This window comes from Silurus aristotelis, assembly GCF_946808225.1.
Source record: "Silurus aristotelis genome assembly, chromosome: 16".
Lineage (NCBI taxonomy): Eukaryota > Metazoa > Chordata > Actinopteri > Siluriformes > Siluridae > Silurus > Silurus aristotelis.
The window spans coordinates 18,036,474-18,054,244 of record NC_139589.1 but is presented as its reverse complement, the minus strand read 5'-3'; the positions used below and the strand labels follow the sequence as shown (position 1 = coordinate 18,054,244).

The 17,771-nt window shown below is 39.1% G+C and overlaps 2 protein-coding genes and 1 long non-coding RNA gene across 40 annotated transcripts in view; 1 reads left to right on the top strand and 2 right to left on the bottom strand.

Annotated features, from left to right (window-relative positions):
- cdk5rap2 (CDK5 regulatory subunit associated protein 2) overlaps positions 1-2,018 on the bottom strand; it is a 48,696-nt gene extending 46,678 nt beyond the window's left edge. For 27 of the 30 annotated variants that reach the window (XM_083563840.1, XM_083563844.1, XM_083563867.1 and 24 more), the window contains exon 1: positions 1,823-2,018. In XM_083563840.1, the coding sequence (XP_083419966.1) occupies positions 1,823-1,875 (53 nt within the window). In that variant the 5' untranslated portion in view covers positions 1,876-2,018. Of the gene's footprint in view, positions 1-640; positions 889-1,822 lie in introns of those variants that run through there. The other 3 variants (XM_083563870.1, XM_083563863.1, XM_083563871.1) reach the window with 2 other exon arrangements.
- The window catches only part of LOC310738697, a 159,053-nt gene that overhangs the window by 10,280 nt on the left and 131,002 nt on the right, over positions 1-17,771 (top strand). The window lies entirely within an intron of this gene.
- Positions 6,374-17,771, bottom strand: part of camsap1a (calmodulin regulated spectrin-associated protein 1a) — a 33,758-nt gene continuing 22,360 nt past the window's right edge. For 7 of the 9 annotated variants that reach the window (XM_083563881.1, XM_083563883.1, XM_083563880.1 and 4 more), the window contains 9 exons: positions 17,662-17,741; positions 16,059-16,143; positions 14,038-15,961; positions 13,199-13,335; positions 10,959-11,146; positions 10,748-10,844; positions 10,489-10,604; positions 8,983-9,101; positions 6,374-7,887 (listed from right to left, as the gene is read on the bottom strand). In XM_083563881.1, the coding sequence (XP_083420007.1) occupies positions 7,597-7,887; positions 8,983-9,101; positions 10,489-10,604; positions 10,748-10,844; positions 10,959-11,146; positions 13,199-13,335; positions 14,038-15,961; positions 16,059-16,143; positions 17,662-17,741 (3,037 nt within the window). In that variant the 3' untranslated portion in view covers positions 6,374-7,596. Of the gene's footprint in view, positions 7,888-8,982; positions 9,102-10,488; positions 10,605-10,726; positions 10,845-10,958; positions 11,147-13,198; positions 13,336-14,037; positions 15,962-16,058; positions 16,144-17,661; positions 17,742-17,771 lie in introns of all 9 variants that reach the window. The other 2 variants (XR_014537134.1, XR_014537135.1) reach the window with 1 other exon arrangement.

Here is a 17,771-nt window from a genome sequence, read left to right as displayed (position 1 = left end):
TCATTAAAAGCTACATGAACAAGTGCTAAATAAAATCGGAGTGTCGTGTGACAGTATAAACTGCACCCCCCCCCCACTATCAATTTACCTGTGTGTTAATAATCATAACATCATCAACACTAACAACTCGTTTACTTATTCATCAGCACCATAAGGACAGCGAGGACTCAGATCATTCTCACCTTACTATATGCGCTTGATCCTGCAGGTCATTTAGAACAGCAAGAAACGCTGTTTAAACATCTTCCATACATCACACATATCTTTCACACATCTTCCTCTAAACCTCACATCACTCGCACATCGCTTTTCCACTCTGTGAAGTCTAGAAGTCGCACACTAGCAAACTACAGAGTAGAAACAAGACGCCGAATGGGATGAAACCAGATTACAGAGTTAACATCGAAATAAATAGTTCCAAAGCAAGTTCAAGTACAATTTATATACCGTTGTTTTTATTTGCTTTCAGATAAAAACTTTTTACATAGTAGCCATGACAACCCGCGGGCACTAACCCGTTCCCGTTAGAGGTGTTCTATTATAAATTACTACATCTCAACTTTACGAGGTTTGGGACGCAGCCTGGATGTAATAACCCAATATGACCAATATTGAATGTCTGATTATCAAATTTACATACCTACTGGATAACTGTCATGGTGAGAGAAAAGACTTGACACAGAAGGACAGCGTTTCCGCTTCGCCTTGCGCTAATTTCCTCTTTTTTTTCTGTCTGAAACTCGTACTAGCGGCGCTTCCTCAGTAGCTGCGTGCTATTTGTTGTGACAGCGCGCGACGCGAACGCACGAGCGGGAACCAAACTAACTGTCACTGCGCAGTCAGGTCAGGCCGGAGCAACCGGAAAACGCGCCGGATATGACGTGTGTCACCGTCTAAAGCGCCGGAATGAAACTGATACAGTGATATAACGGGCTTTAATCAATTCAGATATATAATATATATATAACAATGATATCGTTAACATAACAATAATAACATAATAATAATAATCTTTATTTAATGTAATTTATTATATATATATATATATATATATATATATATATATATATATATATATATATATATATGAGAAGTAATTATCCATAAATTAATTACTGCTAGGATTTATTTCATGAACAAAAATTGGCAATGTGCTGCTATCTCTGTCTGTATGTATGTATGTATGTATGTATGTATGTATGTATGTATGTATGCATGCATAAATATATAATATACAAATGCCAATGACTTAACGTTGATGTAAAACCTCCGGCTGTACCTGACAGTATCAAACGCATCTTCTTCCAATACTTTAGCAATACACTTAATTTAATGTTTTATTTATTGTCCAGATTGAAATCCTCCTGATTATTTGCTGTGCTGTGTACAATGGCTTCTGTCTGCACGTTGACTGCAAATGAGTCATTTCACTGTGTGGAGTCCAAATTATGTTGCATTTCTTTTTCCTCTTATTATTATTATTATTATTATTATTATTATTTGAATCTATTCATGTGCTGATTAATCTTATATGGTTTGATCTGCTGTTTATAAATGAAACAGATGTGCCAGCTGTGTACTGAAGTTAGTTTTGCAAGCTTCTGACTCAGTAAAATGTAATTCTGTGCCAAAGTCACTTTATATAAACTAAGCTTGTGAGCTCACTGACAGTCTGCAGTTTTGCTCTGATGCGCTTTAATATATAAAAATAAAATATATAAAGATAAAAAATCCCCGTGTGTCAGTGAGTTGGACAGACAGACAGACAGACAGACAGCCCGCACTGTAGTCGTTATTTTTCAATAGAACTGAACCGGCCTACCTTCCATTAATGTCAAACGGCAGCGTTTGATCCTCCCCTACCACCGAATCCATTTTTGTTCCTTGTAATCCTGTTTATCTGCAAAATCTCAGTAAATAATATATATATTTACTTTTTTAATTACAAAAAACCCAACAGCACGTAAACATTTCAAAGCCGACTCGGTACCGCCATTTTAGACCACTGACGTCACTACCCGCTGAAGGGGACCTGAAGGGGTTGGGCTACGAGCTGCAGTGCTCTTCACTGATTGGACCAATCAAAATCTATTCCATTTCCTGCCACTGTTATTGGTCTATATCTCGATGGGGTCTTTCAATCTTTTACAGACCTATTGGTGTTCGTAGACTTGTAGACTATTCTCTAACATGTTTTTTTTATAATATAATTACACATAACAAAAGGTTTTCCAGACAAAAATACCGACCAATGTGCTGACAAATCATTTGGTTTCCAACAAAATGGGATAAAACTAAAATGGGATATTTTACATTGTTTTTGTGTAGTGAACATTTGCATACATTAGATTGCTCAGTCACCTTCAGCAACTGCTTTATCCTGATCAGGATCAGGATCAGGGAAAATCCTTGGAATACTGGGCAACTGACTGGAATATGGACAAATGTATTGGAACACCTGATTTTATGTTAAGCCCTATGTTGTTCTTCCCCTATCTTTTGGAGCACTGTAAAGGATGTCTAGATACAGTAGCATTACATTTTCCCTTTACTCGAGCTAGGAAACTCAAACATGATTTAGTATCCAGCTGGATCATATGGTTTACATGAAGTGGAAGATCTTTAGTGGCCTGCTGTAGAACTCTGACCTCAACCCTACTGAACACCTTTGGAATGAAGTAGAACACTGAGTGCACTCCAGGCCTCCTCTCCTTACCTTACCTATATCAGTACCTGACTTTAATAACACCCTTGTAGATAAATGAGCACAAATCTCCACAAGCACACCTCAAAATTTAGTGAAACATCTTCTCAAAAGAATGGATGCTATTATGACAGCAAATAAGGAATAAATGTGGAATGGGAACCTATGGTCAGGTGTCCACAAACCTTTGTTCATATAATGTAGTGTACGATAGATACGTGGCCAGTCAGGCAGACACGCATACTTACATTTTACACAGACCATTTTGTGGAGTTTGAAGAAAAAAAAAACCCAGAGAGAAACTGCACCGAAACAACTAAATGTGGAATGGGAACCTATGGTCATGTGTCCACAAACTTTTGTTCATATACTGCAGTATACAATGGATAGGAAAATGACTGGCCTCTTGCTAGTAATTTAATAGACACTACCAAGGGCCCTTCATTCTACACCATCTTCTTTGACCTGCTCTTTAAAAAAAAGCAAACATATCATCATTTTCCTATGAAGTAAATCATGTGAATGTCATTTTAAACATAAATACATTTAAACAACAAAAATACTGATCAATACTTTTTGTGTATTTTGCACTTGTAAACCTTGTTGCTTTACTGCCAGAGGAGGCCAAACTTTCAGATAAACACTTAAATAAATGTTTCCAATAATTGTTTTGTTGGAGGGTGAATTTGGTCCCAATTATCTGTGGCCAGAGGGAATTGCATGGCATTGAAGCATGGAATATCTTTAGTTGGGTGGCACCAAGAGTGTGATTATAAATCATAAAATCCATGTGATTACATGTATTATATCAGCCTTATATTGGCCAATCGGTCAGATTGCTTTCTTAATGTTAGCACACAATGGTGGCATATGGAAAAGTGGCTTTCAAATGTTTCAAATGTGGTCTGATTTTCTGACAGAGGACCTGGACAATTTGTTAGGATACTAGGCATCATGGACTCTAATCAAATATCACTATCATCTAGAAAGCTTAAAATGGGCTATGGTTGGATCTTCATGAAGGATCCAAAATATGCATTAAAATCAACATGAAAATGGTTTACTGACCATAAAATCAAGGTCTTGCCATGGCCACTCCCATATATAAACCTTATACTGTAAAATACATCCTGGTAATTAACAGTAAACAACTTGCAGCTAGATTTGCCAGCACTAAGCTGTTATTCTACAGTGCGCCTACTGTAATTTGGAACAACAGTTTATTACCATAATAAATATTACAGTACTGTGCTGTAGAAAATATAAGATGTACAGTATAACACTGGTGTTTGGTTGCCATTATACTCTTTTAGCTTTCCTACTGTAATTTCAAACACGTTATAACTGTAAAATGTATTACAATTCTGTAGAATGTGATCTTTATGTTTGTTAGTTATGATTTTTACTCTGTATTCTAAAATGTAAAACATTTTCTTGAACACAAATGACTCATAGAAAAAAGATGGCTTTAAAACTTTAGGCTTTTATTAAAGCCAATAGTATATTTAAATTGCATCCATTAACATCTTTTCCACTTCACCATTGAAATTGAAAAGAACACAATTTGCAGGACGCTACTCAGACTTCGAACATTTGGTTGCAGAACAGAATGCTGTGAGTTTGCATAAAGTGGTGGTTGTAGAACGGAATGCTGCAATTTCACATAAACATCTACAATTGCTGCAGAACACAACGCTCTGACTTTTCATTACTGAACAAAGGCGCAAATAAAGTCGAAAAGGTTTTTATGATGGTGGCCACATGGGGAAACAGTTGCTGCCTATTTATGGACAAGTTTGACTGTCTTCTTGGATACCACCTTCACCCTGTTCCTTTTCAGGGTTTAAACCAATGGAGCATCTAAAAAGTAATCCGATATATGTAATATATAATAATATATGTAATAATAAGTAATATGAGATATTAGGCTTGGTAAATTAAGATTCATTTCAGATTAGCCCAACACCTGTGAAGGAGCGACACCAACTCTGAGAGGACTTCACATTATGGCAACTCTGAAAAGAAAACATTTTCCTTACATAGTTATGATCACAACATGTAAATATTGATTTAACGTGTTCATTGTTTTAGATTAACTGACCACATGACGTTAACTGCATGATTTGTATTACCTTAAAACTGTAAATTTCTGCCTTATGAATAATACTATTTACACAGTCACCTCTAATAACACATTACTATAAATTGACATAGATAAATGCATTTTTTTGTAAAGCTGTTTTGAAACAATATATATTGTTAAAGCACTATTTAAAATAAACAAGTATTGAATTAAATGTAGATAAACTATTTTATCGTTAAGAGAAATTATACATTGTGGTGGGATACAGGTCAAACTGATGTCAACATCGATTTGAGGCATTAGGAGACATTATCTTTGAGTAGTGTAGACAGAATTATATAACAGAAAAAAAGATAGCTTTTTAGGACGTTGGTATGCAAACTTCAAGATAAAAGTACCAATGCAATTCTATCCTTACACCTAACACGGTTAGTTCAACCCTAAACGAAAATTGTCATCAATTACACACCCTCATGTCATTCCAAAATCCTAAATCATATTTTTATAACATAAATGAAGGTATTTGTAATCAAATCTGAAAGATTTCTGTTTCTCCATTGGAAGTCTATTCACACACACAAAAAAATTTGCCCTCCAAAATTCATAAAGAGATCATAAATTAAATCTATATAAACCAAGCAGATTAATAATATTTTCTGTAAGTACACAATAGCTTTGTATGATGAAGAGATTTAATTTGAGTTTTTATTTACATATAAACATCCTAAAAATTGAGATGTATACATGGCTGTTGCAATAATAGTTTGATACTATTAATAACAGAAAAAATACAGCTGACAGTGCATTGTAAAATTTGAATTAATCCGCACTTAATCTCTGGTTTTATTACATATGTTAAAAATAATCATTTTGTACTGCAGTCTGCAAACCTTAATGGCCATGTGTTCTTCAGAGCTATTAGTTTAGCACAAAAAAATGCCTAAAAGGATGCCAACAATTGTGGAACACATATTCAACAAAGAATGTAAACTATTTATTTATTTAAAAAAAAAACCGTGTTGTTTGCAATTGTTTGATATCCATGGGAGCAAAGAACAAGAGTAGGGCTCCAAACTCATTTCCCAGGACCGATCTAAAACTTTGTGTAGGCTGTATAGAACTGAAAATGTTCAATGTCTTTTGCTTACACTAAGATTAGATCTTTTCTTGTACTGCTCCAACAACATCAGTTATCAGATGCTTTAAATGATCCTGAATATACTTTCACTGAGCACTTTATTATTAACAGCTGTACACCTACTCATTCATGCACTTATCTGATCATCCAATTATGAGGCAGTAGTGCATAGCATGATTGTTGATGTGACCTGGGCTGGTCTAAATTTATTTTCACAAATATTGGCACCATATAAACCCCATGAATTCTTAGTTACCCATATTTTTTCCACTGTTCCTAAAAATACAGGACTTTATAAGCAATGTGAGGCCACTGGGAACACAGTAAAGAAATACAAAATGATTTTATAAGGGTTTGGAGTATAATCCAGAGTTTCTGTCTTCGTGGAACTTTGTGCAGACCACTGGAAAAACATGAAAGCAAGACCAATGTTTATACACAACTGACATTGCTTGAATAATTCATTTATTTTCAAGGGCTCTTCTTTAAAATAAATCTGTGAAAAAAAGACAAGAAAAAGTAAAGCAAAGGCTTTTACAGAAAAACTGCACACATGCACACACACACGCGCACGCGCACGCGCACACACACACACACACGCACACACACCCACTCAACATAACCAGAGTGTTCCCATGACAATCATGTTGCTCAGTAAAGAATTGCAGAAGTACATCAATACTGTCAGTGGTCACCAAAAAGAAGACAACCCTGAATAGAGGAGGGGGTGAAGCAGAGGACAATCAGACTGTGAACACAAATACATTTCTGTCCCACGATAAAAGCTTTCAAACTGTGAATAACGTAATCCACAAATGCCAGTACTGACTCCACTTCAGCATCCAACCTCACTAACTACTCCAAAACACACACATATACACACCTCATTTACATACACCCCTTTTCATGTGCTTTTGCAGTTTGCAGTTTTGCACATACCGCTGGTCATAGTGCATTGCTATAGTCAGCATTATTAATGGAAAAAATCAGCAGCATAGAGGTAACAGAAAACCCAACACACACAGACACACAGTGTGTGTGTGCAGGTGTGTGACTGTTTAAAGTGAAATAATACTACAGTAGAACCCATCTCTTTTTCCAAACTGAAAAAGTGCCACATGCAGAAAATACCTGCTGTAAAAAAAAAAAAAAATCCAACTGAACTAAATAGAACACATCCTTTTTATATTAACTCGCATCACTGTCCGTCAGACACATGCCCCACTCCTTCAATGCCAGGTGTGCTCATCTTTTGAGGGTCATGTGACCAGTGAGGATGGAGTTAAGAACTCGATATGCAAATCAAGGCAGCGCGGTGATATCAAGATTCCGCGGCTCTGGTTGATAAATCTTATCTCGACAGTGAGGCTCACCTGCACAGACACGCTCAACATGCACAACACCCAGGCCATCAGCTGCACTCAGTATGACAACAAAGAGTGGAACAATAGCTATATAATAGACAGCAAATAAGGAAGCACGATTCCGGAGCTAATAGGTGTGCAAGAAACGAGCGCGCCACTTCCTTTTAAAGTTGCTGAGCCGTCTGAGCTGCAAATATGTGGTGATGCAGCTGGTGGGCCGTTGACAGTGGCGTGACACAAGGCCAGAAGTTTGTACAAGATGCCCATGGAAGCTTAATTAGGAGCCAAGAGAAATGTGTCACGTTTTTCATTTCCTCTTGGAGGAGCAGTGTCGTTTGAGCTGCCACAGGTGATTATGGATGGTGATGGCATCCACACTGGCCGAGACCGTCTTGGCCGGAATGACGGTAAACTGCTTGCGGTCTGAGCTGTACTTGAAGAGCGTTTCGATCATTTTGCGAGTTATGGCACGTGGCCCGGTACCCAACAGCTTGGTCAGTTCTTCGGTGTCAGGCAAGAACACATAAAGGGCCCGGAACTGGCAGCCTCCATCACGGAACAAGATCATCAGGTGATTGGCTTCACAGCGCTCGATTTCCTAGGGGAAACAACAAGCAACAATATTAGTGCCCTATTTTAATCAGAGTTCAAACTAAAAACACGTAGGACCATAAAGAATATTATCAATAGGTCTGTTTTTTAAACCAATCCTATTTTAAATTCGCCTCACAGGGCCAGCTAGCTGGCCCAGAATAGCATCAGCATTTTTCCCTCCTCTGATTGTTTGGTCAGAGGAAAACTGTTACAGCCAAGTTCGACTGGCAAAACACGTCTGTAGCGCTGCACACATTAATACATCTGAGTTAGACTTTTTTATGCCTATGGAGGAAGAGAAATTGATTTGGTCTCGGACATACTTAAAAATACATTTTCAAGAAAAGCTAGACATCGTGAGGAGGTCTGCCACCCCGAAGCTAGCTAGTGTGTCTCAGCCCAGGAGCGGGTTTGTTCTCCACTTCCAGACCGGAGAATACGAGCGGTACCACTGGATTACAGCCTCTGAGGAGCGCTGCAAATTATGAGTCTGCATCTCTGGTGAGTAGGTTGGATTTTATTTACATTTTTATGTTTTTGTCATGTTATTAGGAAAATATTGATTCTGACCTGCTCCAGTTGATGTACTTGGCACAGTTGCAGTGGAAGTGTAGAGGTTTGGAGTCTTAACTGGGTTTCTTGCTTTAGTAAAATGGTATTTACCTCCATATGTGAAATGCGTCTCTCTCTGTAATGCCACACACTGTTATATTGAGTTTTTGTATGGTTTTGATGGTTTCTATAATTGTGACGTGATAGTGGTGGTATTAAGAGGTGGATTAAGTTGGGTAAGTCCCCACTGAAGGCCCAGGTACCAGATGCACAGCCTGCACAGAAATATTTCCAGTGTAATGGACTTAGAATAACATTTAATTGTGCTTGATAGTGTCAGAGACTGAGAGTATGCCATCCCTAAGACATAGAGAACACGGCTATCTTTGTAGCGCTCTTGGACTCCCAGTCATAGCTGTGGCATTGTAAAATTGGAAATTTTGGCAAATTACGTTTCTGTTTCTGTTTTTATAACTTTAAACTGTCAAATTGGGATATGGGATACTTATTGTGTGTGTGTGTGTCCAGTTAATAGTAGATGGATCACCTCTAACACAGCATTCTTCTGGGCTTCATTGACCTTTCCAGCCAGACAGCAGTGGGCAATGGCATTCTGGATGATCAGCTTATTAGACTTAGCGCTGGGCTCCTTAAACAACTTCAGACCTACAACAAGCACATAGGAAGATTTTTTTATCAGAATGTGTGTGTCTCTGTGTGAGTGGGCTGGTTTTTATACAGGGAACCCACTATAAGCCAAATGTCAAATTCCCTGACTTTTCCCTGACTTTCACTTACTAAAAAGCGGAATTTTCATGATCTATAATGAATGGAAAAACATGCCACTGCTATGCTGAGCACTAAGCAGACAAAAAACAGTATATTAAACCCCTCTATTTGCAAGGGCCGTGTCAATCTTTTCAGTTATCCTAAACATTAATACGACATTGATCAAAACTGTAAATAACGATTCATTTACTCAAATCTATGAGTTTAAATACATAAGTAAATACCGGTTGCAGAGGCTAAGAATTTGTCAAGAGTTATTAGTAATTAGCTTGCAACCTAATTAGCTACTTTTTCAATTCTGTCAGCGACCATTAATGCTACCTAGCATAGGCTACACTTTAAAAATAATTTTAATTACAACTAGCTAGCTAAAGTGATAGCTACATACCAATTTGTTCTAATGATCTGTATGACCAGTGGGACTCAGTAAGCTTTAGGAACCACAAGATTTCAGGCTCCAGGGTCTTTGCTAATGTTTAGCCGAGACCTGCTTAACTGTGTCTCATACTAGTGTCACTGCTGGAGGTGGGAGAGGATTCATTAGCTGACTGCTTTTCTCTTGAAGCTATATGGGGAGGCTGCGTGTGATGGGCACTTGGAAAGAAGATGCTCCTTTCTACTGCATAGGGGTAGCATGCTTCTTACTGTTTGCATGGCTTGACATATTTAATAGCTCGATAGTGGTTTTATAAACTTTTACATTTATCTTTTCTGTCGTCTAATTTAAACACCCAGTCTTTGAAGTTTTACATTTTGTAGCCAAAGCTCTTGAAATGTACATGAACAGGTTATTATCAGTTGCTGAGTGGGAAGAGAATAAAATGGTGCTGAAATGATAAAATGGTATAGTACATTTTGATAAATGGAAACTAAAATTTAAAGCGAAAAAAAAGTCACTGATATTCCATGAATCTAATTTTCTACCTTTTAATGTCTAGAATAGACCATTTAATATTCCATGATATTACAGATAATTCTATGAACCGTGGGAACCCTGTTTATATCTTGGTGGAGACTAAATCCCCACAAGAATAGGAATATTTGACTGGGAGCATTCTACTGGTTCTGAAAAAAAAAAAGGTTATTTATTTATTTGTTTATTTTACATAACTGCAGCTTTAAATTAAAATACATTTATTTCCTTTTGTTTATGGTGGTGAAGGTAAGATTTTAGTAAGATAGCATTAATTAGCTCAGTGTATTAATGTGTGTGTGTGTTTGTGTGTGTGTGTGTGTGTGTGTGTGTGTGTGTGTTGTACTCTACCACTGTACTCTGCTGTAGAGGCGATGGAGGAAGCAGTCGAACCGTTGTCCCAGTCTCTCTCCATGTTTCTGCTAGCATTACGGCTTAACATAGGAAACGACTCCACTGACTCACCTCTGTCACACACACACACACACACACACACACACGTCAAGTATGTTAATTTTACCACAAAATAATCAAACATTTTTATTATATAGTCTCAGTCTACACACGATCATCCTTTTGTTTTTCTCACAGTGCTCAGAGATTCACCAACCTCTGCGAACCCCCTCCAGAGGCAACGCTTTCTGCTTCAGTAGCAGCAGACGCCAAAGAAAGAGAGGAGCCAGATGGAGCAGCACATAAACTTACAGCTGAAAAGACAGAGAGAGGGATAGATAGAGAATTATAAAACTCAACAACAAACACATTATTTAGCATTTTGTAAACTGTGCATCATAGACACCATAGAGGCCAAACTCTCATACGGGTAGTGCTCCCGGATTGGCCACGATGGAGTGATTTGGGGCGAGGCCTCCTGCGGTGTGGGCGGGGCTTGGCCACTCCCTGTTCTTCCATCAGTTCCTGCTGTTTTCTGCGCAGATATTCCTGCTTGATGAGCTCCCTGCGGGCCTTTTCATCCTCCTTACGCATGCGATCCTCCTCTGCCTTACGCCTGACAAATTAACATGCATGCACAAGACTTAAAAATATACCTGTTTTTGGCCTGGGGTGTCCATGATTTTTTAACAGAAAGTTCACTAGTTATCAAGAAAATGTTAAGCCATGATTTAGTACAGGGGTCCCCAAACTATGGCTCGTGGGCTGAATATGCCCCGGCCTCACACTTGTAACGGCCCATTGAACAATGCCAGAGACATGTTATCAAAATTCTATTTTAAATATAAGATTTACTCATATCTAATCTGTATTTGGAAATAAACATTGGCTTTCAAATTCAAATTTCCCTTAAGTTATTATATTAGTTATAAATTGTTTGATTGCTGGAACTATCAGCTGTCAGCAAAAACAGGTAGTTTTTCCGGCTTCCGGGCCGCTGTCATTACAAAAACCGCCGTTAATCACTGAAGCCATGTGCTGTTTGTTTTTACATGTGAGATGCCGTGCTGCACAAAGAGCCCAAAATAAATGTATTATTTATAATTTATTAATGATATAATTATATTTATTAATAAATATATTTGTTTATTTCATTTAGCATATTTTCATGATTCGATAGTTTTTTAAACCGTAAAAAAGTTACGTCTATAAAGCGCACCCATATATAAGCCGCACCCACTGAATTTTACAAATATTTTTATTTTTAACATAAATAAGCCACACCTGTCTATAAACCGCTCCTGTCTATAAGCCTGACACTAGTACACTAATGTACTTTACACAGGCTTTAATGAAAGACACGTTACACACGGTGTAACGGGTGAAATATGTTGCGCTTCCTTTAGGAGCATAGCGGTATTTTGGGAATAACCTGCCACTGCATTTTTCCAGTATTACTGCGTGTGTTCAAGACAATGATTATGTCCTCATTATTTTCTGATGCTCATTTCTAAGTTTCTTTGACTAACCCGTAACGCTGTTGGCAGGAAAAATAAAAAAGCACGAGTTTTGGAAACCTGTCCGTGCTTATATGATTTCTGTTGCAACTGGAGTTAGCGAGCTCTCCCTTCACCCAGACTCAACGCGTTACAACGGCTTGTATCTAAACAGTAGCCTACCAAGAAAGTCATTGTTCACTGTCTTCCTCCTTCCTTTCACAACTATTTCTCTCGGGAGTTCTTTTGACATTGTCATGCGTTTAAAAAAAAATAATTTTCTGCCGATGTCGTGCAGCTCAGAACACAGGTGAGGTGCGTTTCTTCGTTTCCGTTCGGAAATTTCATTGGTCTAATGTTATGGCGCTCAGTTTTCTGGCTTGAAGTTTGTGAAACTGGGAAAAACCCAGGAAAAATTCATAAATTAGCCGCTTCGTTGTTTAAGCCACGAAGTTCAAAGCGTAGGAAAAAAGTAGCGGCTTATAGTCCGAAAAATACGGTACTATTTTATGTATCGTGTTATCAGTAAAATGGGTCGACCTCTATTTATAAACATAGCTTAATTACTTGTTCGACCACCAACCATATGAATAGGCAGCAGTAGGTAAATGTTTGGATTCCAATAGCAGTGAAGTAAAAAAAATTCAATATGATAGTAATATCGCTCTTTTAATAGGTTAAATCTATCTCTTTAAAAGAGATAAATAAAGGAGATAGCTCATTTGTCTGTATGGTGCATGACAAAATAATAACTAAGCCAGCATTAGGAGGCATAATAAATTCATTGAACTAATACTGGTAGTCACTCCAGCCCATGTAATTTTACTTTACAGACCAACCCAGTCCCCAAATTGAAGAAACAAAAATAATGTGGCCCTCACAGAAGAGAAGCTCGAGGACTTGTAATTTAGCAACTTGATATGAGTTTCTTTTCAATCTACACTTGCAACAGATACAACTAGTATTATCCAAAAAAACTGTAAAACAGGTGACAATTGCAAACAGGAAGTACTTCTGAAAAAACCCTACAAAAATGTATTTAAGATTATAATCATACATTTTCTGTGTTTATTCTTTACATTCGCATTCACTGAACACTTATATACAAATTGACCTAAACTGCCCGTTGTCTTGATTTCTTTCACATACACAAGACACAAACACAAACGTACCTGGCCTCATCTCGCTTGAGCTCTGACTCTGCCTCCAGCTGCTGCTTGCGAAGGCGTGCTTCCTCAGCCTTCTTCTGTTGCTTCAGCAGAAAGGCAGCACGCTTCTTAGCCAGCTCGTCTGCAGCCTTCTGATCGTCCTACACGCACAGGGTATATACACACATGTAAATACACTTTCTGTCCACTTTATTAGTAACTAATTAGCCAATCATACGGCAGGAGCACATTGCAAAACGTCAGTCAGACATAGGTCAAGGGCTCCGGGTAATGTTCATATTAAATAGTATAGAAAGTGTCATCATGGCATGGATAATAGTAGATAATTGTGCTAATTCCCAGATTAGCAGTTTATAAAATACTCATACCAACACATCTGGATGTTCAAATATACTCTTTATAAAATTTTGAAAATTCTTTATAAACACTTTATATGAGAATGCATTTATGATAAATAAGTTGTCAGTTGTTCAGAAATAAAAAAAAAGAACCGCCACTAGTTGGCAAATTAAATGCCTCTAGTCACCATTTTATACTGTTCAGTGAAAACATTTTTGACAAAAGAAAAAACAAAGTGACTGACACCCACCCCTATTACTTATACTCTAAAATTTATAAAGTGGGATTGATAATCAATTTATTCGTTCATTGTGTCTTTTAGATTGAAAAGCTGAGTAATAGCAAGGTTGAAATTTCAACTAATTTACAATAAAAAATTAACCTTTTGTTAGTCATTCTCAGTATTTGGCACTGCCCCTTAAAAGGCCCCTTAATGGTTTCTCACAGCTAACAAACTTAGAGTCTATAAAAAAAAAAACAAGAGAAAAGCATATTACTGTTACCTTGAAGAAAAAACTCAGTCCTGATTTTTGCTCGTCAGAGTCTGGGGCATCAGCCAGGTCCGACAGGGCCACCTCGATCAGCTGGGCTTTCTTCTCTTCAGACTGAACAACAATCTCCTTTGCAGGACCACTTTGCTCTTCCACTGCTGGAGATTCTAGTTTGGGCAACTCTGGAACCTCTGACGTTTGGTTCCCAGAGTCATGGAGAAGGAATGTGGTATTTCGTGTCACAGCTTTGCCAGGGGTACGCTCAGTTGCCTTGGCAACATCCTCTTTGTCATTCCCTGCTCGGAGCATCCTGCATTCTGTAGGTGTTCTGGAATCAGTAGTAGGTGTCCGGGCACTGACTTTTGAACTTGGACGTGTGGTATTCTCCTTGCTTAGTCTAAGTTCCAAAGGTTTTGTTCGTGCGCTACGGGACAAACTTAACTTGGGAGGTCGGCGTGTGGCAGTAGAAATCTCTAAAAACTGGACAGAGGCTCGGGGCTTTGCTTCAGGTGATTTAGGCTTGGTCATGTATTCCTGCGATGGAGACTTAATGGTTTGTTTCATGAGCAGCTCCTGCTGGACAGAAAGCTGCATCATCTGTTGCTGGATTACACCAATTGCGTCATTCAAAAGCTCGATTGAGTGGCTACAATCACTCAGGTCTAAGTCTTCGCCCACTTCCTCCTCAACTGCCCCTTCACTCATGTGATTATCTCTATTTAATCCAGCAGTGGCAGCAGGTGAAACTGAATCATTCCATCGTTTTCTTGTCTCTTTATCAAGATTTTTCTCGGTTTCCTTGCTCTTGGCCTTCATCGCCTCTATGCATGCGTCATCCTTTGTCAATACTTTCTCTTTGATTGCAGCTAATTCCTGTTTGGTGTGATGTGGCAATGTTTCGCTGTGTCCCTTCTTAACCACATTAAGAAAAGCAACTTTGCCCAGCTGAAGCCTCTGCCGTGCCGCCAGGACCTCCATCTTCTTCTTTTGAGCCTCAATGGCACGTCGCTTATCCTCTAGCTGCAATCGCAGGTGCACAATGTCTGATGCCACGCTACCTTTTATGTCAGGACTCAAAGTGTCATTTTCTGAGCCATCTGGAGTGGTAGCATGTGAGCTGCTCGCACTGCTGTAACCGTCATGCATAGTGCGGTGCAATCTTCGCTCTGCGAAGCTCGTCATGCGACTAGAGGTGCTGCTAGCTTGCGAAACTAAGCTTGGACATGGGCTACAGCGTCCACTGGTGCCATCTTTGTCTCCGTGTTCACACACTTGCACATCCTCGCACAACTTTGCTGACTCATCTTCTTCTTTTCTGTAAATTGGACACTGTAACTTTTCACCAGGAAACAACAAAGTACTTTCAAGCTCTTTCTCTTCTATATCATCATCCTCTTCTTCATCTTCTATGTCTGATTCTGACGCTCCAATCAGCAACTCGTGTTTTCCGTGTCTCGGAAGCTCAGAGTTTGCATGTAGGAAGAAACCACCAGATTGCCCAGATTTTATGTTTTCTGGTTCCACAGTTTCAATGGTCATGAAGCTTTGGTTTATAACTGTGCGGTCAATCGGTGAGGGTCCTCCTCTTCTTCTGTGAATTTGCTCCTCACCACTTTCTTCTCGTTTACTGACCACTGTGATTTTCTCCTTATTAGGTCGTAAAATAGCCGGCTGCAGTGGCTCCAGGAAGAAGCTCTCTGGCTGAGGCTCTCTGAACCCACACATCTCTCTTGGTCCTATAATGCCCACAAGCTCCTCCTCCTTTTCCTCACTGTCATTGCTGTGTACTGGGTCTTGGGAAGGCTGAACGTTGACATGGTGACGAGGCGTTACAGAGATGACATTAGAAGCTAGACTGTCTTTGCTGATGGAGCGCGCTAAACTGAAGTTGTCACCACCCACACGTTCCCACTCCATTTCCAACTGAGAAATTGGTCTGCAGAAGACAAGCAAAGACAGAAATCGACTCAGAAATGTTGGACTGACTTTAAATATTTTTTCAATAATCTTTACATGTATTTCTGTACTTTCACCTTTGTCTTCTCTCCATCCAGGCCAGCCGGGATACGGGACTATGTCCGTCCATGCGTGAGAGAGAACTTGACCTGTTCCTTAACTCTACACACATACAAACACACAAGTCTGAAAAACACTGTCCTAATTATATTGGTCTTATAACTTATAATTATAGTAGTATAATCGACCCCTTACAACATCAATCGCTCTTTTTCTTCCATGAGGGACTACATCAAGCTCTCTCAGCACATCCAGTTGCTGCTGGCTTGTCGCTAAATTGTTAAAAAAGCGGGCCATTATTAGATTCCGCCACCGAACAGGAAATCAGTCGTATGGGATTGTGTTGAGTAAAATCGCTAAATTCAGAATAGTGTCCGCGAGCTATTCTCTTTGACTTAACGAGTATTAAATTACTAAGGTAAGTAATTAGTGGCATTAGGCCAACTAAGGGCTCAACGCATCAAGGCGAACCTTTAAAGGGCTAACTACATTATGGAAATTAATAGACTAACGTGTTGTGACAAGTCTTGAATACCTTGCACTTAACTGTCTTACATGTCAACTGTCATCCCTTTACCAAATGAGTCACAAAGCAGGGAGGTTGCCTCTCACCCGTGTCCATCATCAAGTCGAGCAACCATCTCGGGCCGGAATGCCCAAACATCGCTCGTGGACCCACAAGCAACCCACTGTACGTCAATGGCGTGAAATGTTTAGAAAGACTGCAGAGAGTGGTGGTGGATATCCAACAAGTCCCATGTCTGTCCGGTGCTGCCACAATAACTGACGGAGGCCGAATCTCCGGTCATGCTAACTCTGACCTCCTCAGTCGAGACCCCCTAGCTCGGGCGACTCGGCCTCGCAAGCAGACAGTAATCTGCACGAGGTATGCAAACGAACAAAGGTGGAAAACGTAATTCTGCGCTCTTTCCAAGGCGCAGTTATGGGCTGCAGGCGTTTAATGAATTTGGCTGTGTCAGGTGAAGGAGTGTTATGGCTAAACCTGTCGGAGCTATTAACCACCATTTCAAGGGGGGTACAGACTTCAATTTGCAATAAAACTACTATTGCTATGAAAATATAAGAGATCTGCATACCGAGGCACTGCTAACGAGTTTCAAACCATTCCATTTCAACTTAGGGTTTAGAATAAACATGGAAATGAGGTGCTTGGAACAGAATATCTAGGGCTTAGTATAAATGCCCTCTCCTATCAAGTTACGCTGACAGGGACGAAAATCGTGTCTTTCACCCAGTGTCTCTCCTAATTTTTTACATTTCTGTAGTACATCTAGGACTTCTCATGATGAGGGATTGTCAGTGATGGGTTGCCAGTATTTTTTAGCTCTAAAACATTTTCTGACCTTTATAAATGGCCGGTATGTTTTAGAGAAAAGGACAATTACGCGGTGGTCGCTGAAATTAACCGGCAGGGAGGCATACACTGCCTTCAGTTGCATCAGTTGACAAAAAAGCTGATAATGACACGAGGATTTTATCCATCAGCGCAACCACATTTTGAAAGCTTTCTTACTTTACACCATTTTTTTTGCAACTGCGCAAAACTTTAGAGTTGTATGTTTGCAAGACTTTACAATTAAACAAGAAATGTACATTTACCAGCAGTGTCCTCCACCTGGACTGGATTCTGTTGTCTTTGTTTCATTGTAAGAAGCGAGTAGGAGGTGCTTGCTTTGGTACTGCAAAAATTTTAATAAACACACAAACTA